The sequence below is a fragment of the Microdochium trichocladiopsis genome (genome assembly GCF_020744255.1).
Source record: "Microdochium trichocladiopsis strain MPI-CAGE-CH-0230 chromosome Unknown B0I36scaffold_4, whole genome shotgun sequence".
Classification (NCBI taxonomy): domain Eukaryota; kingdom Fungi; phylum Ascomycota; class Sordariomycetes; order Xylariales; family Microdochiaceae; genus Microdochium; species Microdochium trichocladiopsis.
In genome coordinates this window covers 3297984-3324079 of record NW_025763547.1, presented here as the reverse complement: position 1 = coordinate 3324079, position 26096 = coordinate 3297984, and the positions used below count along the sequence as shown (strand labels likewise).

The following is a 26096-nucleotide window of genomic DNA, read 5'->3' as shown; positions in this document are numbered from 1 at the left end:
CACTTGGCTCGATTGGATAGTATTGGGGTGCTCACCAGTGAACCAGCTCTTCGGGGCGGCACTTGTGGTCGCAGGAGACCCGAGACATGATTAGAGGGAGGTGATGGCTCAGGCCCTGTCGCGGCTTGCGCCGGCTGTGTCGCACTGGAGAAAAAGCTGGAGATGAGCCCGTTGTCGCTGCGCTGCAAGGCGTGGAGGTCCCCACCACGTGCTCAAGGTCGGCGCCTTTACTTGCATCCAGCTTTTCCGGGCCTCGTCCACAGTCATCAACCCTGCTTCTCTCGCTCTTGGTCTTGATTGCGTTGGAGACAGGCCTGGTGTCTTTTTTGGCGCTGTCCCTTCGATCCCCCGTCCGTACCATCCTGCGCATCCCGTTGCGAGGGCTCGCTACCAGAATCCCCGACTGTCCCGCTCCTGCTCGCTCCTCGCAAGGACCCACATCGTCCAAAAGTTCAGGAAGGACCCTTGACTCGATCAGGACCTCGTGCAAGCGCCAGCGGGTTTTGCTCCTCTCCCCTCGCGACCCTTCTCCTCATTCTTTCATCTGTCAGCCGTGAGCGAGACTCGGTCCACAGACTCGGCACGACAGAGACAACATGGATCAGTCCAGCAGCGCCTCGACAGGCGCATCCGAGGCCGGCGATGTCGTGCCCCAGACCCTCCACTCTCACCACAAGGCCGACAAGAAGCGTCGCCGGCACCGGGCCAGGGACGAGGCCTCGCCCGAACTCAATGGCCACGCCCGGCAAAGCAAGCGCCGCAACAGCTTGAGCAAGGCTGCCCGTGACCCTCGCGACGAGCCCGAGGGCAAGAAGACAAAGAAGCGCAAGACCACAGCAGCACCCGCCGTCACCACCACAGAGAGCGGCACCCTCACAAGGTCCCCCAGCCCACTCATCGATTTCGACGGACTCAGCCGGCCCAGTAAGTGGACAATTGCCCTACCGAGATAGCCAATAGCCGCCCGGACCATGGAACAGAGCCGCATACTGACGGGGAACATACTCGCAGGCCGAGGAACCCGGGAACGGCTCGAAGAGAGCCCCGAACAGGCCGCCGAGCGGCTCGAGAAGATGCGTGCTGCGGTCAGGACGATCCTGGAGTGTGTTGGGGAGGATCCCGACCGGGAGGGCGTGCTTGACACCCCAACGAGATACGCCAAGGCCATGCTCTTCTTCACCAAGGGCTACCAACAGAATGTGAAGGACATTGTCAACGACGCCATATTCCACGAAGGACACAACGAGATGGTGATTGTCAAAGACATTGAGATCTTCAGTCTCTGCGAGCACCACCTGGTGCCGTTCAATGGCAAGGTAAGGGGCATTTTAGGGCAAGGTACCCTGTTGAAGAGTCTTGTATGGCTGACGAATTGCCTGTCACATCTAGATGCACATCGGATACATTCCCCGCGACAACGTCATTGGTATCTCGAAGCTGCCTCGAATTGCCGAAATGTTTAGCCGACGTCTGCAGGTCCAAGAGCGCCTGACGCGAGAGGTTGCCAATGCCATCATGGAAGTCCTCAAGCCTCAAGGTGTTGCTGTGGTCATGGAATCGAGCCATCTGTGCATGGTGATGCGCGGTGTTGAGAAGACGACAACGAGCACCCTGACGAGCTGCGTCTTGGGCTGCTTCGAGAAGAAGGAGAAGACGAGGAACGAGTTCTTCAGTCTTGTCGGGTTGACAAGGAGATGAACAGGGGGCGCCACGAGCTCCTGCCTGACATGAATTGTGGGCGAGAAGGAGAATTATTGCATTTTGGATTTGCACGCATTCAGTTTTGCATTCGGCGTTATTGGCTTCAACGGCAGGCGGGTTTCGAATTTGCACAGATGCACAGGAAAAGACCGATCTCAACATCATCGGTCGTAGGTAGTGGACGTGAAATCACGAGAGTGGGAAAGCATGAGGAGGGAAAAGACCAGCGGCCGTAAGGAACAACATCCCGGCATGATGCTGCATTCAATATAAGCAGCCATTGGCTCAACTCCATCCACCTTACTTGAAAGCAGCGTGTAACACAGTGATCCACGCAGGGACAATGCGAGGCCGGTGAACAGCTTGCAAGGGGGCACTTTTGCAAAAGGTTTTTTAGTGACAGAGAGTGTATGCTAGATCACCTAGCGGTGAGGCTTGCGACAATCCCGGCCTGAGACCATGGCGGATTTCTGCTGGACGCCTCTTAGAGAGCCATGTCTCAAACATTGGCAAATTCTCCATCCCAGAAACACCGAAAACTACGCCGCCCAGCGTCGCAGGCTGTCACCACCTCCCACAAAAGAAATCAAAAAGGGACTTCCGGTCATCGCAACGCAACGCAACGCAGTCGATATGAACAGACCAGGGAGAAAATGCAAAAAAGAATGGAATATATCCGTGGTTTCCCTCGGACCGGAATCGAACCGGTGACATTCAGATTACAACTCAATTACAGTCTGACGCGATAACCAACTACACCACCAAGGGAGAATTGGCCGTTTTTGAGCAGAACAGTTGGACTGTCCGTCAAGGTTTGTTATTGATGCTCGGGGGACATATCGCATGATATATAGTATTCATAAATGCGCAATGAACAAATCCACTGACAAAACTCCGTATAGGGAGGCCGGCTTGCGTTAATTTGCGCACTGTCTTTAGACCTCATTGTGCCTTGGCAGAATAACATGGCTTGGATTGTGTAGAGGCATTGTTTTAATTGTGATACATACTTGTTTGTTGTCATGGTGTACATAAAGAGTTGATGCGCACTTTGCGGACAGTTGAAGTGCGGGTTGTGGGATTTATCTTTAAACCAAGAAAGCCAACCACTTTTACTACCGCTTGGTTATTTCATGTGGCGGACGAAAGAAGTCAAAAAAAAAAAAATATTAGGTCATAATCATGCTCATCGTTCCATAAAACTGCTTCTCTTTTGCGACTCAAATTCTATCCAAGCAGTTCTGGTGGTTTTGCTCTGGTCAAACACTGTGTAACCTGGGCTGGCTCATGCCTCGGCCAGCACATCTCCCTCTACGTTCACGAGCCTGACCTTTGATTTACTTCCCATCACCAGCGCGTCCTTGACCAGGCCATTCTGATCCCAGCTGAAGTCAACGGAGCCACCACCACGGATGCGAAGCCCCTTGACGCTGCCTCCGCCCCATCTCGCTGGAATCGCCGGGCCCAACACCACCGTCCTCGCATCCTCCAACCCAGCAGCAGCAGCATTCACGGCAGTATCGTGCGGCAACGGCAGGTCGACGACCAGCATGCTCAGCACCGCGCCCGCCAGCCCAAAGTTGGCATCGATCTGGAACGGCTGATTCGTCGCCTTGTACATGCTGAGCCCGTTGGGCGCAAAGTTGACATCGATCGCGTACCGCAGCTCCCAGTACGCCCGCTCCGTGTTGTTCAGCCGCGCCCAGCACGCGGACCGCCACACTTTGGCCCACCCGGCGTTGGCGTCCTCGGCGTTGCCCGGCCCGCGCGAGACGAGCGTCTGCTCGACGGCCGCCTGGACCTGCCCGTCCCGGTACCCGTCCTGGAACGACGAGATGGCCCACCCGGGATGCCAGCCCGTGAGGTGCGACAGGTGGCGGTGCGTGTTGGGCACGTCCCAGCCGTACGACTCTGGGAGCTTCCACTCCTTAAGCCCGCCCCAGGACGCGTAGTGCAGGCCTTTATCCAGCTTGTCCAGCTTCGCGGCCACGCTGGCCAGAAACTCCTCGTCGTCGTTGTCATCTGTGGCCCCGAGAGCAGCAGCGGACGACAGCGCGGCCGCAAACACGTGCGTGATCTCCTGCTGGTAGTGCGCGCACCCGAACGTCGTGCCGCCGTGCTCGGGGCTGTTGCACGGGTTCGCGACGAGCGTGCCGTCCCCCGTGAAGGCGTCGTCCTGGAGCTGCGAGAGCCAGAACTGCGCGACCCCCTTGATCAGTGGGTAGCCCGAGTCGCGCAGCCAGGCCGTGTCCTGGGTGTAGTCAAAGTTGTTCCAGACGTGCTGCATCATCCATGCCGCGGCCACGGGGTCTGTTTGTTTGCAGAGAGGGTTCGAGATGTCATTTGTTAGTGTTTCTCTCCCCTTCTCACAAACATCTTTCACGAGATATGGAGGAATGTGGAATGAGAGACTGGGGAAAAGAAAGAAAGGTCATCAGTTTGCAGGACTTACAGTTTGCCCATCCAGCCTCCTCCTTCAAAGCCGTGTGCCCAAACACATTCATCTCGTTGTGCACAACCCACCCCTCCTCCGCTCCGTACAGCAGCCTCGCCGTCTCGGTGCCCCTGGGAACCCAAGTATCCCGCATGTAGCTCCACAGGGCCTCGTACGTCTCGGTCAGGCCCGTCTGCTCCGCCGGCCAGTAGTTCATCTGCAGGTTGATGTTGGCGTGGTAGTCTGCGCCCCACTCCGAGTCGATCCCTTCTGCCCACCGGCCCTGCAGGTTGGCCGGGAGGGAGTTGCTCCGCGAGGACGAGATGAGCAGGTATCGCCCGTAGTCGAAGAGCGCGGCCTCGAGGTACGGGTCGCCCGTGCCGTCGACAGAGTACTGCGAGATCAGGTCTGCCGTCTCTATCGCGGCCGAGTTGTCCAGGTCTGGGAGGTCCAGCTCGAAGGCGCCCGCGAGGCGCGTGTAGTCGGCCATATGTGCGGCGAGGAGGTCGGCGAACGGCTTGCCAGCCGCGGAGGAAGCCTGATGCTCGACCTGCGGGCCTGGGTCGGCGCCGCGGAACGAGTAGCCGCTCTCTGCGTTGCCCTTGGTCTGGTCGTAGTCGGTGCCTGCGCTGATGACCACCGTGATCGACTGTTGGTCTTGGCCCGGGGTGATTGTCAGCGTCCCTGTCTCGTCACAAGATGTCGTTTGCCCAGCGTGGGCGTTGTCCGTGACTTGGGCGATGCTGTCGTACTTCATTCCCTCGGGCGGACCGGCCTGCGTGACGCCCGTCAGGCGCACCATGTTGTCGCGGCAAGTGAGTTGAATAAGACTCTGGTCAACCAGGATGTTCTCAAACCGGATGCTGACTGCTGGCAAAGCCGCCTCTGCGCCCACAGGCGTCGACGACAGAGTGAGCTGATACACGCAAACCTGGTCTGGGAAAGAACAGAATGTCCTTTCGCTCACATTCCTGCCCGTTCCCTCTTCGCTACTGGGGGACGGCAACGTGAAGCTCGTGGTGTGCACCCCAGTATTAAGGTCGAGTTCCCTTCGATATCCAGTGAAGCCTCCGTCGGCCCCATCGAGGGCGATGCTGAGATTCCCGAGGACGCGGTAGGAGCCATAATTGCGGCCCGAGCCAAGCAATGCGCTCATGTCTGATGTGCACGGGAAACGATTCGAGTCAGTTTCTCAATCTCCCGAGAATATTGACAACCGCAGGCCACGAGATTTCAAGTTGTTTCAACGAACCTCCTGACCCGTTTGTGAAAATGGTGCTACGAATCTCGGGGAGCGCCTCGTACTTTGGCTCGAGCGGGTTCCCGCCAGTGTAGTTCTGAGAAGTTTCCCCATTTTGATTAGCGAGAGACCAACCTTCGAAACGGAACTGTACTTACAGATGCCTCAAACGGTCCGCCAGACCACAGCGAATCAACGTTCAGCATCAGCCCGGCCGACCCAGGGGCACCGTAAGGTGTAGCTAGATATGGCGCGAGATTCAGTCTAACAAGGTCATTTTCGGATACAACAAAGACTGCCAGGCCACATACCTCCCAGCCGCCCATTGCCCAGTGGATAGGCCGTCTTGAGGATGTATTCCTGACCAGAGCGCGGGCCAGCATCCGCAGGCTTAGACGACCATAGTGTTCTGGCGTGGGCGCTTGCAGCCAAAGCGGCTATCGTGATACCAAGCAGCTTGTTCATAATGGGCATGACGACAACTTTCTCATGGCACGCTTGTGAGCAACAGTATCAAAGGAGGGGCTGCCCGTTGTATTGTATCCAATTGTCCAAACTAGATGCTTGTCATGATCGAAAGCCGGACCAGTTCCTGTTCCTATCTGGATTTCGGTAGCATTGATCCGATGGCACATGGTCAATGATAACATGATCGGCACTGAAAGGTGACATTACAATCTGTGCCTCGTCTCCGCATGCTGTTTCCCCTTCCAGGCGTATGCAAGCTGGTGCCCGCCATTGGAGTAGATACCCGGGCGATATCGGCGAAGGCGCCGAAGCTCCAAGACATTGCAAAACCTAGCCAAATGTCAAGAGTGTGCAACTGGTCACGGATGCTACAGCCGTCGATGTCTTCAGACTTTGACCAGTGGTGCTCTTTGTCGACTTTTGAGCAGCGCTGCTACCAGTTCGGAGTGATTACAGTACTAGAATGAGACAGATTCCAGCACAATCTGTGGGAACTGTGATGTTCCCCGCACTGGGCACATCAATCGTAGCAAAGACAAAGACAGACAGCTTTGGAGATGGTCTTGTGCTCGGTGCGGCAAAAACCGGTGTTCCTCCCGAAGTGTCCGTGCCGCTGGCATGTTATGTACATGGGGGGTGCATAGCCATCTTCCCCACGTTTTCTCCGCAAAAGTGCCAAGTCAAGAGAGACGGCCCGTCTTCGCTTGGCTTGACTGATCGGGAGCCCCCGTGATGTGCGGTGCATGGGCTTCGGCGGCTTGGTTAGGCAGGTCGGCGCAGCGCATTGTACTTGGGGAGCGGAGGAACTGCGTCATAGAACCCTTTGTGCTGTGCTTTGTGGCTTGAGCTTATGCGAGCCAATGGGACGGTGGGCTCGCATGAGGCGTGCACTAAATATGGTAAGTGAATGATTATCCGGGCTGATGCATTGTGTCCTTGCGCTTTTCAGGCCTGCTGGACAGACAGGGACAGGGCACCTGGTCAGCCACAAACTCACAGGCTTCATGGCCTGAAGTCCAGGCTCTGGCAAAGCAGCTGTCAAATGCCCATCCCCTGCATTCTGCTGCGGACGAGGCGTGGTGGCGGAACTAAGCATCGATTTGCCGCAGGGCATAAATCTGTGCATGCTCACAAGAGGAAGTGTAGAGGTTTTGCTCTTCCTCGTTGCAAGAAAACAGTGTTGTAAACTCCTGACACCCGCCTAAGCTTTCGAGCTGAATCAGACGTCTCTAGTAAACCACTGAACCAAGTACCAACCAGTGCCAAGATAGCCACGCGATCTCTGTCTCGACTCCCATACTCGCAATGCTGTCTCGTCTCAACGCACTATGACGTGCCACAGCGACTCGCGATTTATTTGCCGTCAACACAGCTGTCACATGTCGAACAAGACTCTTTGGTTTGCGGGCCCTTCACTGCATAGCACTCAAGTTCCTGGCGTGGCATTCCGGGACCCGAGCATGAGGAAAGCAGCCTCGGCATTGAGAAACAGGGCAAATGCATCATTAAAGAAAAGAGCAGTCTCGTGATCCCAAGTCACCTTCACTTTGCGCAGGGAATAATAATGTAAGATGCCCGGGGGCCAGGCAAAGCTGCCGGCGTCTCGCGAACAAGCCGGGCCTGGTGGATCCCGCCGACGGGACCATTTTGGGGGAACGGCCTCGACTGATTGGAGCGCATATTCGACTCCGATTCCAGTGGCACTCTCTGAATCAGTCCGCCCACTCAGGGCACCCAATCGACTAGGCAACTCGGCCGGTTTATGCTTATCCCCATGCTAACTATCCAGGTAAAAAACTAGGGGCCTCGGCACTTGTCATGCGGACGTTGCGGTCACTGATTCGTGTCAGGCCAACCCCTGTTCCGTTCTCCGCGTTTCTTTCCTCGTTTCCCCATCCAAGCGTCGGTGATCATCATGGCTTGTCCCGATCCAATGCTTGCTGTTTCCCCAGACTTTCGATGGCTGTCATGATCTTGATCTGCCTGTCTTCGTGGAGGGGTTGCACAGTTCCTGTGGCACTTGGGCATGAGGGAAGAGCGCAATGCTACATCATGATCAAGACCCCCGATCCAAGTCTGCATAATCCAGATAGCCAAGGAAATCTCGCTCGTGAGGTAAGCAGAACGCAAGATATCGCTAAAATATAGACAGGAATGCTCTGACAACGGACTCGGGTCTTGCATGGGAACCATAGATACAAGCACGCGGATTGGTGGCTTAGTGACATCCCATCTCCCCAGATGGGGCGAATACTGGCCGAGGACTTTTAGTCACGGTCCCGCCCACAGACACTAGATCGTGACGATCATGTGCAAGCCGCTTTTGCGGTGCACGCCCCTGGCCACCCATGCTCGTGTTACCGCAGCCTAAACAACCGGATCCAGGCCGACGGGGGCTTGGTCAACCTTGGAATTGATTGCCCTGACTGCTGATCATATGTTGTGACGCGCTCCACTCAGAGTGGCCGCCCTGGGGTTGCATCATGGAGCCACAGGAAAGCAGGTTGCAACCATGAGTGGTGGTGCAGCCAGGGCGCTTGAAGTGGAGGCCTGCACGAAGCCATCGTGAGGTGGAGGACTGCATATAAGTCGGCCTGTTACCACGCTGTTCCTGCATATGCCGTTGAAGATTGACACTGAGCATCTCGTGCCGCAGACCATTTTAGAACTCCAGTCTGCCTGCCTGCCTCAGGGCCTCTTCACCAGAGATGAAATTGTCACACTGGGCCTCTGCCCTCGCCGGCCTGACCTCATGTTCGACGGCTTACACCATCGGCCGCGGACCGACCCCTGGCTATGAGCGCAGTGCCGAGAAGCTGGCCGAGCGGCAAGCCTCGGGCGCCCTCGAGGGCTATGTCTTTGCTTACTTCACCGGCAACACGCGCCAGGGCGAGAAGATCTACTTTGCGGCGAGCAAGGGCAACAACGCCCTGCAGTGGGAGCAGCTCAACGGCGGGCAGCCCGTGCTGACGTCGACGCTCGGCACGACGGGCCTGCGCGACCCCTTCCTGATCCGCTCGAGCGACGGGACCAAGTTCTTCCTCATTGCGACCGACCTGTCCATCGGCTCGGGTACGTCCTGGGGCGACTCGGTCCGCACGGGCAGCCGGTACCTCGAGATCTGGGAGTCGGCCGACCTCGTCAACTGGTCTGCGCAGCGGCACGTCCAGGTGAGCCCGGCCAACGCGGGCAACACGTGGGCGCCCGAGGCGTACTGGGACGACACGCTCCAGACGTACGTCGTCTTCTGGGCGTCGTCGCTCTACGCCGACAACGACCCCAACCACACGGGCAACTCGTACCACCGCATGCTCTACGCCACGACGCCCGACTTTGTCACCTTCAGCGCCCCCCAGATCTGGCAGGACGCCGGCACCTCGCGCATCGACTCGACCGTCATCAAGGTCGACGGCGTCTACCACCGCTTCACCAAGGACGAGGGCGCCGGCGGCACCGGCTGCACCGACATTATCCAGGAGCGCTCGACCTCGCTGACGGCCTCTCTCGCCTCGTGGACCATCGAGGACACCTGCATCGGTCGTGACGCCGGTACCTCTGCCGTCGAGGGCCCGACCGTGTTCCGCGCCAACCCCAACGACGCCAACGGCCAGACCTTCTACCTCTTTGTCGACGAGTACGGCGGCCGCGGCTACATCCCCCTCGCCACGAGCGACATCTCCAACCCCAACTGGAAGGTTCCTGCCTCGTACAGCCTGCCCACGAGCCCTCGCCACGGCTCCGTCGTGCCCATCACCGCCGCCGAGCTCGCCGTGCTCAGGGCTGGCAAGGCCACCGCCGCTGTCGATGAGAAGCGCGAAGTCGCCAAAGATTCGTCGTCGTCCACCACCACCACCACCACGACACATCTGTCCAAGCGCTCCACCATCATCCCAGGCCTCTACGCCGACCCGAACATTGCCATCTTCGGCAAGACGGCCTACATCTACGCCACGACCGACGGCACCCCGGGCTGGGGCGGCAACACCTTCTACGTGTGGAAGTCGACCGACCTCGTCTCCTGGACGCGCACTGCCCAGCCCTTTCTCACCCTCAACGGCACGAGCGGCAATGTCCCCTGGGCCACGGGCAACGCGTGGGCGCCCACCATCATTGAGCGCGAGGGCAAGTACTACTTTTACTTCTCTGGCCAGAACCCGACGTACAACCGCAAGACGATCGGTGTGGCCGTCTCCACGTCGGGTCCCGAGGGGCCTTTTGTCGCGCAGCCCACCGCTATGATCCTGAACAATGAGTCCGCCTCCGTCACCACGGGCCAGGCCATTGACCCGGCGGTCTTCCACGACCCCGTGTCGGGCAAGTACTACCTGTACTGGGGCAACGGCAAGCCCGTGGTGGCCCAGCTCAACGACGACATGGTGTCGGTCAACTGGTCCACACTGGCCGCCGTCTCCGGGCTGACCGACTTCCGCGAGGGCTCGTTTGTCGTGTACCGCGCGGGCTTGTACCACATGACGTACTCGATCGACGACACGGGCAGCGAGAACTACCGCGTCGGCTACGCCACCGCGACCCAGCCCCAGGGCCCGTTCACGTACCGCGGCGTCGTGCTCAGCAAGGACACGAGCCAGGGCATCCTGGCCACGGGCCACGACAGCGTCGTGCAGATCCCCGGCACCGACGAGTGGTACATGGCGTACCACCGGTTCAGCATCCCCAACGGCGACGGCACCCACAGGGAGACCACGATTGACCGCGTGTATTTTGATGATGCCACGGGCTTGATGAAGACGGTCGTGCCGACGCTCAATGGCCCGCCTGCTCGCCCTCTGTAGTTGTAGCCTTTTTGGTCCGGAATTAAATTGCCCTGACTTGCTCGCTCGGGTGGAATGGAGGGTGTTTTCTTTGTGTATATATGTATAGTTTTCTCTTTTGTAGCGACATGAATGGACGAGAATCAAGTCTATCTGGGTATCTCCTGCTTCTTCAAATATCTGTACACGTTGCCGCAGTAGACGCTTCCCCCAGTGAGTCGTGTGTTGTACAAGCTTTGGTCGACAGTCTCAAACCAACCTCACAAGGCGCCGCCGACAAGGCTCACGATGAACATGGCCACGCGGACCTTGAAGCTGACCCTGCGCTCGTTCGTGGCAAAGTCGTCGCGCGTGACCGACGTCGCATATTCCTGCAGCCACCGCTGCTCGTCGCCCAGCCGCCTCTTGAGGTCCTCGTCGCGCGTGACAATCAGCGCGCCGGCCTCGAGGTCGTGCGAGTAGCTGCGCTTCGTGTAGTTCGAGCTGCCCACGATGGTCATGAACGGGTTCTGCTCCTGCGGGAGCGTGACCCAGAGCCCCTTGGCGTGGTACGTCCACCCTTCGGGCTCGTTCACGGTGCCCTTGCGCCACTCTTTCAGGGTGATGTCTGTGTCGCGCCTCATCTCGTGCGCGCGCCGCAGGAAGCGGCCCGCAAGGTAGGTGTACGCGTCGGGCAACATGCCGGAGACGCCCTTGGACTGGTAGAACCCGTTCGCCCAAGGAGAAGCTGTGATGACGACGTTATTCTTGGAGGCGGTAGACAGCAGGAGCTTTGTTAGTGACGGCGCCGGGTTGAAGTAGCCGGCTGTGAATGTCCAGGAGGAGCCTGAGTATTGCGGGCTCGCGAGGGTTTTGAGGATGTGAGTGATGGCGGGTAGCTCAGTCGACGTATCAGGTTTGAGCAGCTGCGAGAGCTGTGAGACCATGTAGACCGTTGTGTCGGACTTCGGATCACTTGAGTTTAGTGTGCTGGGTGAAGTCTTTGGCGCGATCAAGCCGCTCATCAGCGCTGTGGATTTCGAGATGTACTCTGATGGCTTCTCCAGTGGCGATGGTGCAGCATTGTCTGCCGGCCAGTCTAGGACAAAGCCTGCGGCCTCCTGTGGTGCTGGGCCCACAAGGAAACTGAGGGACGCAACACCCCTATATATCTGATAAAAGTAGTCGGTCACCTCTTTGGCGGAGAAGACATGGTAGCGGTCTTGACGCTTCGTGAAGTAGTCCGAGGATAAGTTTGCTCTGTTTGTTCAACCGTCAGCAACCACGCGACTGGTCAAAAGAAGAGAGGAGCGCCGTACCCAGAAAGTATGATCTCGTCGTCTATGCCATAGAGCTTCATGTGCTGCAGGCCCCAGCCCTCATTGATTCTCTTCGGGATGTGCTTCTTCCTAAGCCCAGTCAAGTTGGGGGTGTGGTACATGCGGATCTCGACCCGTTGTGAGCCAAACTCAGCCACCAGGGGTGCCAGCAGTGAAGCACACGATGGCTGAGGAGCCTCTCTGGTCCCGCGCAGAGCATCGGTCAGAATGCTGACCTGCAGGTCTGGGTTGTTCAGAAGTGCGGAATGTATCGTCGCAATCTGTGCCACGGGTCAGTATGGATGGGAAGCTGCGTGCGCGAAGGACGAGAATGAGCAGTCTTACCAGTTCTTTCTCTGACTTTCCTATGTAAAGAGTAGATAGAAATATCCTTTTCTTGGCTGTGCGTATTTTCGCCTTGAGGCAGTCAGTAGTCGTAATCAAGGCACATGCAGACAGGCAGGCGTTGGCCTAAAGCACACACCTTTAAAGTCTCGTAAAAGTCGGATGGCGTCTTTATGATCTCAATCTGCGAGCCATTGATCTGGAAAGAAGGCGCAATCTTGTCGAGTTCACTGACAAAAGGCGCCAGGACAGCTGGGGCTGCCACAGCGCTGCTCGCAGGGGCCGCGCTTGCTGTGCTGGAATAACGCCGTTTTGCTGCTGGCTGACTGCTTCCGATCGCTCTCCTGGAACGACCCAGAGCCGGCCGGACCCGAGCACAGGATCTTGTTACGGCTCGAGAAAACATCTTGTCAACGGCCCAGAGCACGTCTGGTTACAAAACCTAGAAGGTGGCTGCAGGTACAAGGTTTCAGCCTCCAGGCTTTTCGACCACGCACTGCGCGATCGCCCAGGCGTGCCCAGGCGCCCTGCAGTGCCATCGTAGGGCCTGAGGTACGTCACTCAAAATTGGCCAGGCTTACATAATGCACCTCCCTCACCAAGTCCGCCACCGCCTGCCCAAGGAGAACTGCCGCGTGTGGAGAGCTCCAGCCAATCCTAACATCGTCAATTCAGTGCATCGACAACGTCGCTGTCGCTGCGAATCCGACTACAGCCAGCGAACCCATTGCAGAGCGTGCGTCACAGCTGCAACCGCAAACATGTCGACTATCGGACGTACACTCAAGAACCTGGGGAGGGTCGGCATCAAGGTTCGTCCCCGCGCGACCACCCCACGAGTCCTGCTCTTCATGCTAACTTCGCGACACAGGACTTCTTCAAGCAGATGAACGTACGCAGACCTCTGCGCCCCGGCTACGAGATCAATTGACTTTCCCAGCAGCTAACCGACGAATCGACGACCATCTAGTACATCGGTACGCGCCCGCAGACCAGACACTGAGCAGCAACAGTCGACTTTGGTGAAGCATCAAATGCTAACGGACGAAATCCAGGTGACACCAAGGCTGGTGCATTGATTGGCACCGACAGATTCGGTAACAAGTACTTCGAGAACAACGACGAACTGCCCCTGCGGACACGATGGGTGCAGTACGCGAGCAAGGACCCCGATGCGTAGGTGGACCCGAGGCTCAGAGGCCAATGATTGTTTGGATGTGTGATGTGATGCAGCACAGAATCGCTGACCGACTGCATTCGCCTCAACCACAGCGCCCAGATCGAGCCTGGCTGGCACGCGTGGATGTCCTACAACCTTGACAAGGCCCCGTCTCAGGACCCAACCGTGGGCTACCAGCGCCGAGAATGGGAGGACACGGACGCCAAGACGATCCCCAACTACACCCAGACCCGTGGCGCTTACAAGCCGTACAGCACGTAAGTTCTTTCTCTGGGGATTCATTCGATATTCTAGACCTGGACAGACTGAGCTGATACCATGGACAGTGTGAAGTCGAAGATTGCCACATGGGAGCCTGTCGCTGTTGCTCGCAAGTAGAAGGTCAAAAACTCGAGGTTATGAGAACCACTGTACATACTTTATCTGACCGAATTACATGCTTACCGTGATGCGGGCTTTTCCTTTGGAGTTACAATCTCATGCGTGTGTTCATGGTGTGTTACAAGACCTTGTCGTTTTCAGCAAGAACTTGGAGACCCGGTGCAGTATTAAAGTCGCGTTCATCTTGGAATGAATGAATACATTCGCGCTGAAAGGGTGGTTCCGCTGCGAGCCATTCATTTAGAAGGTAGTGATGGCTTATGATCGGGGCAATGACTGTGGTTTGTGATGGTGTGCTTGCAGTACGCTGCACTCAGTACATCTTAGCCACCGTGGTTCACCATACTCCCTAGAATGCTGCCTAGCATAGAAAAGTACCCTCTTTGGTGTCAGTGCTGAACCCGTCAGGGAAATTTGACGAAATGGAAGCTCTCTGGACCAAATATCCAAATATTGTCGAGCCTGGACGAATTCCAGGGGTATGGGCGAATCTGGATGAGCCCATCTCCAACGCTGGGGCCGGCCGCCAGCACCACCTGGGCAGCGGCGCAACGAGCGATGCCCCGCCATGCAGCAAGCAATGGTGGCGGAACCCACACCAGGACCCCAGACTCCCACAAACCCACCACCACCTTGCAGTCCGTCCACCACGAACAAGGCCACCTACGACGACGAGCCATCGCAACGCACAATCGTACGCCCCGGCGGATCTTGCGACTCGCGCGCCCTCGTACGAACAAAGCCCAGCACTCGATCAATCCGCACGGCGCCCTAGCCGCAATCCGCCGCCATGGTCTTGCAGGATCTCGGCCGGCGCATCAGCGGCGCTCTCAACGATGTCACTCGTGCGCCAAACCTTGACGAGAAGGTGCGTTCAATTACTCCATTCAGAGCTATTGAGAGTGGTCTGCGCCCCCGAGAGACAGGCTTCAAAGTGCCATGCGCAGTCGCCCAGCTCGCCTCGATCTGCCTCCAAGGATACTGACAAGAGACCATTCACTTAGGCATTCAAGCAAATGCTCAACGAGATCTCCGGCGCCCTCCTCGAAGCCGACGTCAACGTGAAGCTCGTCAGCAGGCTCAAGAACTCGATCGCGACGTCAGTCAACTTCAAAGACCTCCCGCCCAGCGTCAACAAGAAGCGGATAATCCAGAAGGCCGTCTTTGACGAGCTCGTCAAGCTCGTCGACCCCCACGCCGAGCCGTTCAAGCCCAAGAAGGGCCGGTCCAATGTCATCATGTTTGTTGGTCTCCAGGGTGCCGGTAAGACGACGACGTGTACCAAGCTGGCGCGGCACTACCAGGCGCGGGGCCTGCGCGCCTGTCTCGTCTGCGCGGATACCTTCCGTGCCGGTGCCTTTGACCAGCTCAAGCAGAACGCCACGAAGGCCAAGATCCCGTACTATGGTTCCCTCACCGAGACGGATCCGGCAAAAGTGGCCAAGGAGGGTGTGGACAAGTTCAAGAAGGAGAAATTCGACATCATCATTGTCGATACCTCCGGTCGGCATCGGCAAGAATCGGCACTGTTCCAGGAAATGACGGACATCCAGAACGCCGTCCACCCGGACGAAACGATCATGGTGCTGGACGCGTCGATCGGACAGCAGGCCGAGTCGCAGGCAAAGGCCTTCAAGGAGGCCGCCGACTTTGGAGCCATCATCATCACCAAGACGGACAGCAACGCCAGCGGAGGCGGCGCCATCTCCGCCGTGGCGGCCACGCACACGCCCATCGTCTTCATCGGCACGGGAGAGCACATGCTCGACTTTGAGCGCTTCGCGCCGCAGCAGTTCATCAACAAGCTGCTCGGCATGGGCGACATGGCGGGGCTGGTGGAGCACGTGCAGTCGCTCAAGCTGGACCAGAAGGACACGATCAAGCACATCACCGAGGGCATCTTCACGGTGCGGGACCTGCGGGACCAGCTGAGCAACATCATGAAGATGGGCCCGCTGTCCAAGATGGCCGGCATGATCCCCGGCATGTCCAACATGCCCGGCATGGCGGGCATGGACGACGACGAGTCGAGCGCGCGCCTCAAGCGCATGATCTACATCTGCGACAGCATGACGGAGAAGGAGCTCGACAGCGACGGCAAGATGTTCATCGAGCACCCCACGCGCATGACGCGCGTGGCGCGCGGCAGCGGCGTCAGCGTCCGCGAGGTCGAGGACCTCCTCACCCAGCAGCGCATGATGGCCGGCATGGCCAAGAAGATGGGCGGCAACATGAAGAACATGCAGCGCGCGCAGCAGGCCATGGGCGGCGCCAACAAGCAGCAGCAGCTCGCGGCCATGCAGAAGCGGCTTCAGAGCATGGGCGGCGGCGCGGGCGGCGGCGGCGGCATGCCCGACATGGCCAGCCTCGCCAAGATGTTTGGCGGCGGCGGAGGTGGTGGCGGCATGCCCGACATGGCCAAGATGATGGAAAGCATGGGCATGGGTGGGATGATGGGCGGCGGTGGTGGTGGTGGCGGCAGGGGCGGGCGGAGGTGAAGGTGCGAACAATGCAATATGAGGGAAAGGAGCGGGGGAGGAGGAAGTGGACGAGCACCAAATCGGCGGCATAGGCAAGGCGTTCTGGGCGGAAACACAACATACCTCGGGTACATATTCCGGGTAATCATGACCGAACACAACTATTTCACATCAATCATGCCAACATGCATCGTGCCATGTCCTCGTGTATTCATGCTGCGTATGCGATGCTAGAAGAAACTCGTGCGTACAAAAAGAAAACTAATGCGGTAGAACCAAGATCCATGTCCATGCTGCTGGAATGATCTACAATCCCCAGGAACTGATAGAGTCCAACATGCCACCCCAGTCAATGCCGCTCCCGCCTTCGGCAGCAGCCGCCACGGACTCGGTTACACCACTCGAGTCCTCAAGCACGGTCGTATCTACGGCCGCGTACCCGCCAGCATCGACTGCACTCATACCACCATCATAGACCCCAACCCCGTCACCAGCCGCCGCGCTCGAGTCGGCATAGCCCATCATCGCCGGATCTGTGCCAGGCGGCGGCGGCGGGGCAAAGCCAGCACCAGCATACTGTCCTGGATCCGTGCCGATCATTGCCATCTGATCTTGCTGCTGCTGCGCTTGTTGGAACGGGTCATAAGCAGGGTAGTAGGACTGACTGTCGACAGGCAGGTATGAGCCGCCGCCAGCTGAAGGATCCGTGTATGTCATCACCGAGGAACCATCACCAGCGCCCCCGCTGAACGTAGCAGCAGGATCTGTATACGTGGTGGTGTAGGTTGATCCGTCTATCAGGTAAAACGAGTTCGCCGCGGCTTCATCGCTGAATGCAGCCTCTGTTGCAAGGCTTGCTGATGCTTCGTTGGTCGGATCATAACCCATGGCCCCTCCAGAGCCAGCTGCTGGATCGAAAAATCCACCTGTAGCTGATGGATCGAAGCCAGAGGCGTCGAGTGACTCGCCAGAAGCCGCGGGTTCACCTTGCGCCGCGTCTGTCAGGCCTGCTCCATCCTCTTGCCCTTGCGTGTTGCTTTCTGAGTCCTTAGTACTCGATTCCACTGCGGCATCACCGGGCTGCTGTGCATCCTCCGCCTTGCTGTCCCCGGCGTCCTGGGTATCCTCCCTGTTAGCCGAGCCTCCGCCAGCATCGGAAGACTCCTGAGCAGCGGCGTTCTGCTCATCGGATGAGGACGGCGGTGGCTGTTCCTCTTCTTCTGTCGCCTCCTCGTGCGCGTGGCCTCCACCGTGGTGCCCATGCCGATGTTTCTTGCCATGTCCACCTTTGGCAGCCAGGACAGCTGCGGTGCCCACCAAGGCCACTGCTGCAGCACCGGCTGCGATTTTCGGAGCGTTGGAGCCGAGACCCTGGCTGGATGGAGTTTTGTTAGGGTCTTCGCTGTGTGATCGGGTATCAGTAGCGAGAGGAGTTCCAGCCACACCTCCACTTTGTAGGGGAATCGGCGAGGTTGCTAGGTTGTGCTGGACAGGACCGCCGTTTTGAGGAACACCGTGCCCTGGCGTATGCACATCTATGAACCCTGGATAAATTCCGGGAGAGTTGTAAGGGAAGGCTACCGTAGGCGCAGAATTCAACGATCCCACCGGAGGACTAGTCTGATGATAACCATGGCTTGTAACTGTATGTGGCTGCGGAGCAGAACTTGCGGGAACAGAAGGGTTTGGAGCGTGCTGGTCTGGGAGGACCCCACGTTGGCCAGCCCCATGGGATTGAAAAAACGAATGCTGGACAGCATGCGGAGCAGGAGAGAGTGAGGGGGCCGCTTGTGCGCCAGGCGCTGAGACTGGCGAAGGCGATGCAGCTGCGAGTTCAGGTGCTGGTGGTGAATTGCCATAGTGACCGGGCTGTACAGGACCCAGCTGCTGATATGGTGCTGCAGGGCCAGAGGGCATTTGCTGGTGAGTGTTGGAGCCATGAATTTGGCCGCCAGGACCTGTCTCACCAGGCATCAATTGGGTGGTACCTGATTGTCCGGTGATTTGCGTTGGTTGTGTAAGTGTCTGTGCACCTCCAGCGGCCTGCTGCTGATATAAGACATACTGCCCAGGATGTTGAGGATTCTGTGCAAAAGCTTGTGGCTGTACAGCGACCGGAACTGCAGCATACGTGGAGGGTGGGTTTGCGTAATTGGCCGCTTGGGCGAGTCCGGGTTGAGCCTGAGCCTGGGCCTGGCTCATTGGCTTCACCTGACCAGGTTGCGGGATATCTCCCATGTACTTCCGACTCCATTTATCCACACTCTTAAAGGCGCTCTTGAATCCCTGAGCCATGGCCTGTGCTGCTGCTTTCTGGCTTGCACCACTACTCGCCACTCGTGATTTTGGCTGCTTGGCGGGGACGTACTGCAGCTGTTGCTGGACTTGGTATTGCTGTGGTGTGGTGTAGACAGGAGCTCCCTGCACAAACTGGGGCTGCTGTTGTTGGGAGTAGACATACTGCACTGGCTGCTGCGGTGTCGCAGATACTGATACTTGCTGCTGGTAGGGCCCATGGATGGCTGGTGGCTGTTGTGACTGAGCTTGATGTGATGCTTGTTGCACTTGTGGCTGTTGTTGTGGCTGTTGATACTGAGCCTGGAGTAATTGGTGCGCAGGAGGTTGTTGGGCTAGCTGAGCCAGCTGGACGCCAGAATGCTGTGGCTGAAGTGTTTGCAAGTTCTGTCGGGACTGTGCTTGACTTGTTGCCACTTGAGATTGCTGTAGTTGTTGGTGTTTCTGCTGCAGTTGCTGCTGCTGTAGTTGCTGCTGCTGTAGTTGCTGCTGCTGTAGTTGCTGCTGCTGTAGTTGCTGCTGCTGTAGTTGCTGCTGCTGTAGTTGCTGCTGCTGTAGTTGCTGCTGCTGTAGTTGCTGCTGCTGTAGTTGCTGCTGCTGTGATTGCTGCTGCTGTAGTTGCTGCTGCTGTAGTTGCTGCTGCTGTGATTGCTGCTGCTGTGGCTGTAGCTGTTGTTGGGTGAACTGGTGGAGCTGAGCTTGTTGCAATTGTGGTTGGTGAGAAGCATGGATTTGATGAGGCTGGAGAACCTGCTGCGATGTGACCTGGGATGCCAGACGCTGCTGTTGCGATTGCAGTTGTTGCGGTTGTTGAGTATTCTGCTGCTGATGTTGCGGAGTTTGTTGCTGAAGCGGCTGTGATTGCATCTGTGCTTGCTGATACTGCTGAGGCGATCCCTGCTGTAGCACGCCTTGAGGTAGTGCTTGGGGGCCATGCTGCGGTGCTTGCAAGGCATATTGCGGCTGCGGTACAAACTGAGGCTGTGGCTGTTGAGTCTGGGGCTGTTGCTGTTGCATATACTGAGGCTGCCCTTGTTGTACCTGAGGCAGGACTTGAGGGTGCTGGGGCAAAGGCTGCTGGGTTGCTGCTGTCGGCTGTTGTACGTATCGTACCTGCGGTGGTGCTTGGCCTTGTTGCGCTATTGGCAATCCCTGTGGTTGATACTGAGGTTGAGGCTGTTGCTGAACTACCTGCAAGGGCTGTTGAAGCTGCGATATCCGCTGTACGTGCTGCTGCGGCCATCCTTGCTGTGGTACTTGAAAATACTGCGGATGCTGTATCGCTTGCTGAGGGTGAATCTGGTGCTGTTGAGGTTGAAGCTGCTGCTGCTGAAGGACTAGAGGCTGCTGTGGCGGCACGCCGTCCTGCGCAGGAGCTTGATACATGATCTGTTGATTGGGTCCTGTTGCCATTCTCTGTTGTTGCTGCAGCACTGGAGGGTACTGGAATTGCACCTGCTGCTGGGCCGCTGCCTGTGATGACTGACTCGGTGCCCTCTGTAGTGGCTTCCTCGTCACTGACCCTGGAGACTGTCCAAGGGGAGGAGTTGAGATGGATGGGCTACTGTGGTTCGAAGCAGGAGGCCCAGCTGGCACGTACACTCCACTGGCGGCGTGTGGTGAAACCGATACTGACTGTGCAACATGCTGAAGGCTCCCTGTGTGGGAAGGCGACAGGCTTTGACCTGGCAGAGAAGTGACATAGCTTGCTTGTGAATGAGCGGACGGGGATGGGGAGGGGTGGGCTCCCGCTGCTTGTTGTTGCTGCTGATATAGCGGTCCACCAACTGATTGCTGAGAGGGCTGGCTTGTCACATGTGGGCTCTGATCCACGGGTTCTGCTGGCAGCTCGTAGGCAAAGGACGTCGCATAGGCCTTGACGGGTGTCTGGTGGTGAGAAGGAGGAGTGTGTAGTGACATTGCCCCCATGGCAGAAGGCAATGCTGCGTAAGGAGCAGCTGGCGGATCAGCCGGCGGAGTTGGCGACATGCTCGCTCCAGCGGCCATGAGTGGCGGCGGATAGCCCGTCACAATGGGATTCTCCATGCTTGCGGCAGTCTATGCCGAAGCTTTACTCCTCGTGGATGGGCTGCGCGTGGCGTTCAGAGCCAAGGACGGAAGGCAGAGGGAGGAGACTTTGAATTCCACACTCTTGAGGTGGGAAGAGGAAAGCCGCCAGGCGCACGACCTCGGCCAGCAAGTCTGGAGACTCAAGGGACGGGTAGGTGAGACCTCGAAGAGGCGCAGCGGCGTGCTCCCGGGTTGGGCATGGTGCGGCTGAACCAGTAGCGGGGTTGTTGTCCTGCACGGCCAGCATGATGCCGGACAAGATGGCTCTCGACGGACAGGGTGCTCCGAGTGGTTGTGTCTGGGGGGTTGAGTTGCAGTAAACAACATGGTCTGTCTTGATCCAGCGATGTGTCGCCGGTCGGACGATTACAGCTCAGACATCCATGGATGTCTCCCACGACCAGGTTGAGCATGAGGAGGACTTCGAAGCCACTCCCCAGGCCAAAGTCCTTGATGTTGTCGCCTGATTGGGAGGGTGAGCGGGGATCGCCAAGATAAGATTATTGCAGGGTCCATTGCAGCTGAAGCTTAATTCCCTCCCGCGGGCCCGCATTTGCGAACTCGAGGCGATTGTCGCTGTCATGTTGGAGGTGCAGTACGCCGTAGAGTGTATGCTTTCTCCAGATGCACCACCGTTTGAGCGGGCGTCAAGTCGCTGCGGAAGTGGCGCATCTGGCCCGAGCTAGATGTTACTTGCACTTTCCCTTCCTTGCTTCTCGTCATCTCGCCCTTTCAAGCAGGCAGCTGGCCCTGAGGCGATCCTCTCCGTCTCGTCCACATTGCGCGACATGGTGATGCCAAGGCTTGCCCCAGCGCGACGCAGATGGATGCCACCAATCTCGCGTCCCCCCTCATCTCCACCATCACCAGCGTCACCTGCCAACAGCGCTCTGACTGTGCATGGGTCCAAACCTCGATCGAGTTTTCTGCCTCATCCTTACCTTGACACACGTCAAGCCGCGGCCACCAGCATCCGGCAATGGCGACGAGTTCGTGGCGCCGCACCATACAATGGAAGATCCTCCTCGCAGTCGGTGTTCTCGGCACCTTGTGGCCATTCCTGGCCTTGATCGTCATCGTCGCCGCCGGCAGAGTGCGGATCGGTAGCGGCCAGAGCAGCGACGCCGACGGCGGCAACGGCAACTCACCATCCCCCAGCAGCACATCTCCATATCTGATCTTCTCTTCTCTCGCCCTGCTACATTTTGGCGGCATCCTCCCTGCCCGGAAAAGCGCCGATGGTAAGCTCATACACGAGTACCAGGTCAAGATGCACTACTTTCCCTACGCGTTCGGCTATGAGTGGCCTCGTTCCTGGACCCGGTCTGGCGCCACTGGCATCATCCGCGCTGAGAACCGCATGGGGCTGTTTGCGTTTGGGACGTCTCTGGAGCTCCCGAAGGATCTCATGGCGGTCGGTCGGAGCATGGACCTGCGCCCGCAAGATTATTTGTGCCTGGACGACGCCTATGTCAAGCGGTGGTCTTCAAACTCGACAGAGGTGCGCACCAAAGCGCGGGAGTGGCCGGCGGAACATCATCCCCGCGGTACAAACAGCACCTCCCGCCAGGACCTGACAACTGCAGACCGTGTGGTTCAAGAGGCCATGGAGACCGACAACCTGTGGGCAGAATGGGTGCGCAGCGTCCGGCACGACATACCTAGTCCCTTGTGCACAAACACCTTCTTCGACATGTACTCGCGTATCGAGCCCAAGCACTACCTGCACCGGTCATTCAGTAACCCCATGCCGCTGCTGCTCCTACTCTTCATAGAGTACAACCTCGTCAGCGCGCTGTTCAGCCACATCCGCCGTAGCTTCCTGGCACCGCTCATGGCTCGGGGAGCGAGACGTAGCCTCAAAGTCAAGAGGGCAACCCTCGGCGTGGATGAATGCATATGTCCACACGGGATACAAAAGCAGCAGATCTGTCTGTGCACACCGGGCCCTTTGGCCGAAGACCCAAACCATCCGACCACTTCCGCGGCAGCCCTGGTGCGCGGCGACGTGCCTCGCCGGCACATGCCTGCCACCTTCCTGATCCATATTCTCGCGACGCTGGTGATGCTGCTCAAGGCATGGTCGCTTAAGCGACACGTCGACATGCTAGACAAAGCACTCGGCGCGGGCGGCATGCGCGCCACGTATGGGTCCGGATTCATCCTGTTCCGGTTCGGCGTGTTGGTCGTCGCCCAACTGTCGAGGGCGTGTTGGGACAAGCTCGCGACTATGGACAAAGAGGAGTACGAGCTTTGGGCGGTACGGCACGAGGTGGTGCGAGAGGACAAGAAGACGTCGTGAGCTGTGTGCTTGCGTCGACACAAGCAGGTCCCCAGGGTTCTGCTCGCTATGTGTTCAGAGCTCAATGAGTTGCTGTTGCGCAGTTTCGCGGGTTCGGAATCGTATCCCCAGGCAATATGATAACTTCAAGCACTCGACTGGAACCATAAAGGTCGTCACACCCTAGGCAATTCTATCATGGACTACCCGCCATAGCGGTAATCGGGCGTTTCCGGCAGCAAGAGACCACGAACCTTCCGACATAGCCCTCTCCACCATGGGCTTTACAAGTTTATGATTTGAATCAAAATGTTGTGGGGAAACTAGCTGCATCTCAAGTGTACGCTGTCAAGAATGCCGTCTTCCTTCTTCCCAGCAGGTCATCACGCCAGGCTATCTCCGTTTCCCGTTCCGCTTGACACCCGTCATCCTGGATGCGACGATACCTCCAAGTGCATTCTCGGCCAAGCCCTTCACGCCGCGACCCTGATCACGCGTTGGATCTTTCTGTGACATGGGTTAGCATACTGTGTCAAGTACTCCCACACAAATCGCAGCTGTTTTGTGCCAGAAAATGATGGCAGAGGACAAGAGGCCAACTTACGTCAAGCAAAGCGTGCATAGCCGCAGCACCCAGCGCCGCCGAGGCGACTTTGGCACCCTTCACTCCGTTCCACGACCCAGGCTCCTTGCGTAGCCGGAACGCCGCCACGCCGCCGGCCTCCAGCGCAGCACGGGCAGCTATCTGCCATCGTGCGGCAGCGTCATTAACCGGCGGCTTCTTGCTCTCAGACAAGCCATGGCGGAGTCCACTCGAGCTACTGTTGGTCGTGTTGGACCTGCCCAGCGGGCGGCCACGGTCTCTATGCCGGGATGGAGAAGGCGAGCGGCTGTATGATTGGCCACGGCGTTGGTGATGGCGGCTGCCTCCCCTGCCGCGGTCACGATCGTCGCGGTCGTCATTGTGGTAGCTTTGGTGTCGCCTGCGCGGCGGTGACGGGCTGGACGACTCATGCCGTCCGTGCCGCCGCCGGGCTGCCGCCCCTGCTACCCCTGCTGCACCTGCTGCCCCTGCTGCTAGTGCTTCGTCGTCGTGGCGGCGGTGATGACTTCTCCTGGGCGGCGGGGAGGGGCTGTATGAAGGGTCTCGACGGTGATTGCGTCTTGGGGGCGGGTCATCGCGATCTGAGTGATGGCGAGAGCCTCTGCCGGGGTGCATATCGCGGTCTACGGAGCGGCTTCGGGGGTTGCTCTTGCCCTGCTGGGCCGCCAGGTACGCCGCCGCGGCAGAACCCATAAACTCCAGGCCCTTTTTGCCATAGCTCTTTGTGCGCTGGACATTTGGACGCTGTGCCCACTCCTGATATCGAGCCTGGTAGTTCTTGTCCCGCTTCGGAGCCGGAGCGGCATTGAGCTCGGCGTCGGTGGGAGGAGGGGGTACACGCTGCTTGCTGTGCCTTGGAGGAGATCCGACCCTTTCTCTTTGGGGCGGCGAAGGGTCTCTGTTGTGTCGTTGCGGTCTCGGCAGGCTGGTAGCCCGGTGCTGGCGTCGCTGTGGGCTTGACCGGCGGGACTGGTACCTCGGGGGCGGCGAGCCGCCCGCTACGGTGGCCTCGTCGGTGCCGACATACTCGTAGCCTACATTATGGCCGACCGTTGGGGGGTCGTTGCGATAGGGGTCGTCAAAAGTATAAGGGTCGTCGTGGCGATTGTGCCGGGCTGATCTGCCAGCCATGGTTGTGATGGTGCCGCCGGGCTGGCTAAATTGGGCTGGTCTGTCACAACTCGGGAAAGGCGCTGCTCGGGTAGGTGGCCAGCCGGTATAGTCTGCTGTAATATGAACTGAAAATATGCGAGTACCTTGGAAACTTGAGGCTGGAGTATTTTGTGAGGATTGTCGTTGTGGAAAACTTTTGGAACAGCAGGTTGGATAAGTATTCTGGCCCAGGCAGATAGCTCTGGACAGGGGGGCGGTTGTGTGGCGGCGGCAGGCTGCCTCTGGCGATCAGTCGGCCGGGGCCGGCGTGGACGTGCCGCAACGCCTCAGACGCCCTCAGGGTCCAGCTGCAAGTCCGACGTAAATCTGCACGGGCGTGGGGTCGGGGATGACGGCCCTCGCCAGTCACGGACTGCAGGCGGATGGTCGGCAGCGGCGTCTCGTGGGCCATCATCCATGGACGGGCGTGGGAGTCTGCAGACCCGAAATGCGTGGAGGCCGCCGCTTGGTGGGCAGGTGCCGGTGATGTCACATGGACTAGGGGGGTCAACGGACGTTGGCCGCACACACAGAGCCCCCCACTCGCTCACTAACCACACGTTAGCCTACACGAGCCACTTCTTTCATCCAGCTCTCATTCTCCCTCCCAAACCGAATCAACCCACCATCACCAGCTCCAGCTCGAGCACCAGCTGCTTCCTGGTGGCCTGTGCTGCAGGCTGCATGTGGCAGCGTCGTGTCCTACCATAGTTGCCCTGCCGCTCCAGCACGAGTCCCTGACTGGTGCTCGCCGTCCCTCGTCACACCTCTTCGCCTGAAGCGGTCATGCTCGACGTGTGTAACGCGCAAAAGTATTCCCATGACCTCATCCAGCTTCACTTTCACAGGTCGTGCCGGGGCGGGCGCTCGCTTGGGTGCACGGTCTGTAGTCTGTGTTGGATCAGCGCACCAAAAAGTAATCTGCTTTGCACGTTGCATTCCACGGGCCCGGCAGCAGAGGCGAGCACAAATTGCGGCAACATGGTGCGGCCTCTGCATGTCTCGTAGAAGACGACGAACTGACGACAATCTGAATACAGACGTTTGGTGCTTTAGGCACACACACAAGTCATCGCACCGGCTTTTGATCACGCGACTCTGCCACACGTGACGCTCCCTCCTACCCCCCGTTAATTCTTGGCCATGCGATGAGTTGTTCGTGTGGGCTTGCCTTGACCTCCAACGATGATGCCTGTCTGAACGTCGATCGTCTCGTTTCTGACATCCATATGAGAGTGTGCACTTGATTGGGCGCTGTGCATGTTGGCATTTTCTTTTCCAACCAGCAGCATCCCTTTATGCAGCTTCGTACTTGAACGGCTCCGCAGCCCTACTGACAACGTTTGTCCGGGGTCGTCCCGTCCCGCCAAAAGTGCTTCCCCACAATTCTGGCTC

General features: G+C 58.2%; 9 protein-coding genes and 1 non-coding gene across 10 annotated transcripts; 5 read left to right on the top strand and 5 right to left on the bottom strand.

Moving 5' to 3' along the window:
• Nucleotides 1–596: 596 nt before the first annotated feature.
• Nucleotides 597–1698, top strand: B0I36DRAFT_348672 (uncharacterized protein; the record flags this gene model as incomplete). Its single annotated transcript, XM_046156711.1, has 3 exons — nt 597–924; nt 1012–1316; nt 1390–1698. The coding sequence occupies 3 exons, from the start codon at nt 597–599 to the stop codon at nt 1696–1698; spliced, it is 942 nt and encodes a 313-aa protein (XP_046014469.1).
• Nucleotides 1699–2385: 687 nt separating this feature from the next.
• B0I36DRAFT_t66 lies at nt 2386–2469 on the bottom strand. Its single transcript has one exon. It is a non-coding gene; the product is annotated as a tRNA-Tyr (tRNA).
• A 437-nt stretch (nt 2470–2906) lies between these two features.
• Nucleotides 2907–5961, bottom strand: B0I36DRAFT_430812 (Six-hairpin glycosidase-like protein). Its single transcript, XM_046162553.1, is given in 5 exon segments — nt 2907–4011; nt 4154–5293; nt 5388–5523; nt 5534–5616; nt 5687–5961. The coding sequence occupies 5 exon segments, from the start codon at nt 5847–5849 to the stop codon at nt 2987–2989; spliced, it is 2547 nt and encodes an 848-aa protein (XP_046014468.1). The 5' UTR covers nt 5850–5961; the 3' UTR covers nt 2907–2986.
• Nucleotides 5962–7661: 1700 nt separating this feature from the next.
• B0I36DRAFT_422021 (glycoside hydrolase family 43 protein-like protein) lies at nt 7662–10636 on the top strand (the record flags this gene model as incomplete). Its single annotated transcript, XM_046162195.1, has 2 exons — nt 7662–7749; nt 8676–10636. 2 exons carry the CDS (start codon nt 7662–7664, stop codon nt 10634–10636), a joined length of 2049 nt encoding a protein of 682 aa, XP_046014467.1.
• Nucleotides 10637–10875: 239 nt separating this feature from the next.
• On the bottom strand, nt 10876–12664 carry B0I36DRAFT_362278 (uncharacterized protein; the record flags this gene model as incomplete). The annotated part of the gene is made up of 4 exons (XM_046158629.1): nt 10876–11854; nt 11914–12194; nt 12259–12330; nt 12398–12664. 4 exons carry the CDS (start codon nt 12662–12664, stop codon nt 10876–10878), a joined length of 1599 nt encoding a protein of 532 aa, XP_046014466.1.
• A 242-nt stretch (nt 12665–12906) lies between these two features.
• B0I36DRAFT_321805 (NADH ubiquinone oxidoreductase subunit NDUFA12-domain-containing protein) lies at nt 12907–14038 on the top strand. Its single transcript, XM_046153765.1, has 6 exons — nt 12907–13070; nt 13130–13150; nt 13229–13235; nt 13314–13434; nt 13531–13695; nt 13765–14038. Exons 1-6 carry the CDS (start codon nt 13020–13022, stop codon nt 13814–13816), a joined length of 417 nt encoding a protein of 138 aa, XP_046014465.1. The 5' UTR covers nt 12907–13019; the 3' UTR covers nt 13817–14038.
• Nucleotides 14039–14456: 418 nt separating this feature from the next.
• On the top strand, nt 14457–16317 carry B0I36DRAFT_383454 (signal recognition particle protein SRP54; the record flags this gene model as incomplete). The annotated part of the gene is made up of 2 exons (XM_046160959.1): nt 14457–14687; nt 14824–16317. The coding sequence occupies exons 1-2, from the start codon at nt 14610–14612 to the stop codon at nt 16315–16317; spliced, it is 1572 nt and encodes a 523-aa protein (XP_046014464.1). The 5' UTR covers nt 14457–14609.
• Nucleotides 16318–16483: 166 nt separating this feature from the next.
• B0I36DRAFT_321800 (uncharacterized protein) lies at nt 16484–19040 on the bottom strand. Its single transcript, XM_046153764.1, has one exon. It carries the CDS (start codon nt 18592–18594, stop codon nt 16606–16608), a length of 1989 nt encoding a protein of 662 aa, XP_046014463.1. The 5' UTR covers nt 18595–19040; the 3' UTR covers nt 16484–16605.
• Nucleotides 19041–21515: 2475 nt separating this feature from the next.
• B0I36DRAFT_110998 (uncharacterized protein) lies at nt 21516–23152 on the top strand. Its single transcript, XM_046147884.1, has one exon. It carries the CDS (start codon nt 21644–21646, stop codon nt 22964–22966), a length of 1323 nt encoding a protein of 440 aa, XP_046014462.1. The 5' UTR covers nt 21516–21643; the 3' UTR covers nt 22967–23152.
• On the bottom strand, nt 23153–24834 carry B0I36DRAFT_110997 (uncharacterized protein). Its single transcript, XM_046147883.1, has 2 exons — nt 23550–24834; nt 23153–23452 (listed from the first exon to the last, which is right to left on the bottom strand). Exons 1-2 carry the CDS (start codon nt 24678–24680, stop codon nt 23339–23341), a joined length of 1245 nt encoding a protein of 414 aa, XP_046014461.1. The 5' UTR covers nt 24681–24834; the 3' UTR covers nt 23153–23338.
• Nucleotides 24835–26096: the final 1262 nt, after the last annotated feature.

What these genes read in the sequence shown, in the direction of transcription:
- B0I36DRAFT_110997 (XM_046147883.1), bottom strand. Translation starts at nt 24,680, where the DNA reads ATGGCTGGCAGATCAGCCCGGCACAATCGCCACGACGACCCTTATACT. An exon ending in CTATGCACGCTTTGCTTGAC is followed by an intron (nt 23,453 to 23,549) that starts GTAAGTTGGCCT and finishes CCCATGTCACAG; the next exon opens with AAAGATCCAACGCGTGATCA.
- B0I36DRAFT_110998 (XM_046147884.1), top strand. Translation starts at nt 21,644, where the DNA reads ATGGCGACGAGTTCGTGGCGCCGCACCATACAATGGAAGATCCTCCTC.
- B0I36DRAFT_321805 (XM_046153765.1), top strand. Translation starts at nt 13,020, where the DNA reads ATGTCGACTATCGGACGTACACTCAAGAACCTGGGGAGGGTCGGCATC. An exon ending in TGGGGAGGGTCGGCATCAAG is followed by an intron (nt 13,071 to 13,129) that starts GTTCGTCCCCGC and finishes TTCGCGACACAG; the next exon opens with GACTTCTTCAAGCAGATGAA. An exon ending in GCGAGCAAGGACCCCGATGC is followed by an intron (nt 13,435 to 13,530) that starts GTAGGTGGACCC and finishes CCTCAACCACAG; the next exon opens with CGCCCAGATCGAGCCTGGCT.
- B0I36DRAFT_321800 (XM_046153764.1), bottom strand. Translation starts at nt 18,594, where the DNA reads ATGGCTCAGGGATTCAAGAGCGCCTTTAAGAGTGTGGATAAATGGAGT.
- B0I36DRAFT_430812 (XM_046162553.1), bottom strand. Translation starts at nt 5,849, where the DNA reads ATGCCCATTATGAACAAGCTGCTTGGTATCACGATAGCCGCTTTGGCT. An exon ending in GGGCAATGGGCGGCTGGGAG is followed by an intron (nt 5,617 to 5,686) that starts GTATGTGGCCTG and finishes CGCCATATCTAG; the next exon opens with CTACACCTTACGGTGCCCCT. An exon ending in TTTCACAAACGGGTCAGGAG is followed by an intron (nt 5,294 to 5,387) that starts GTTCGTTGAAAC and finishes CGTGCACATCAG; the next exon opens with ACATGAGCGCATTGCTTGGC.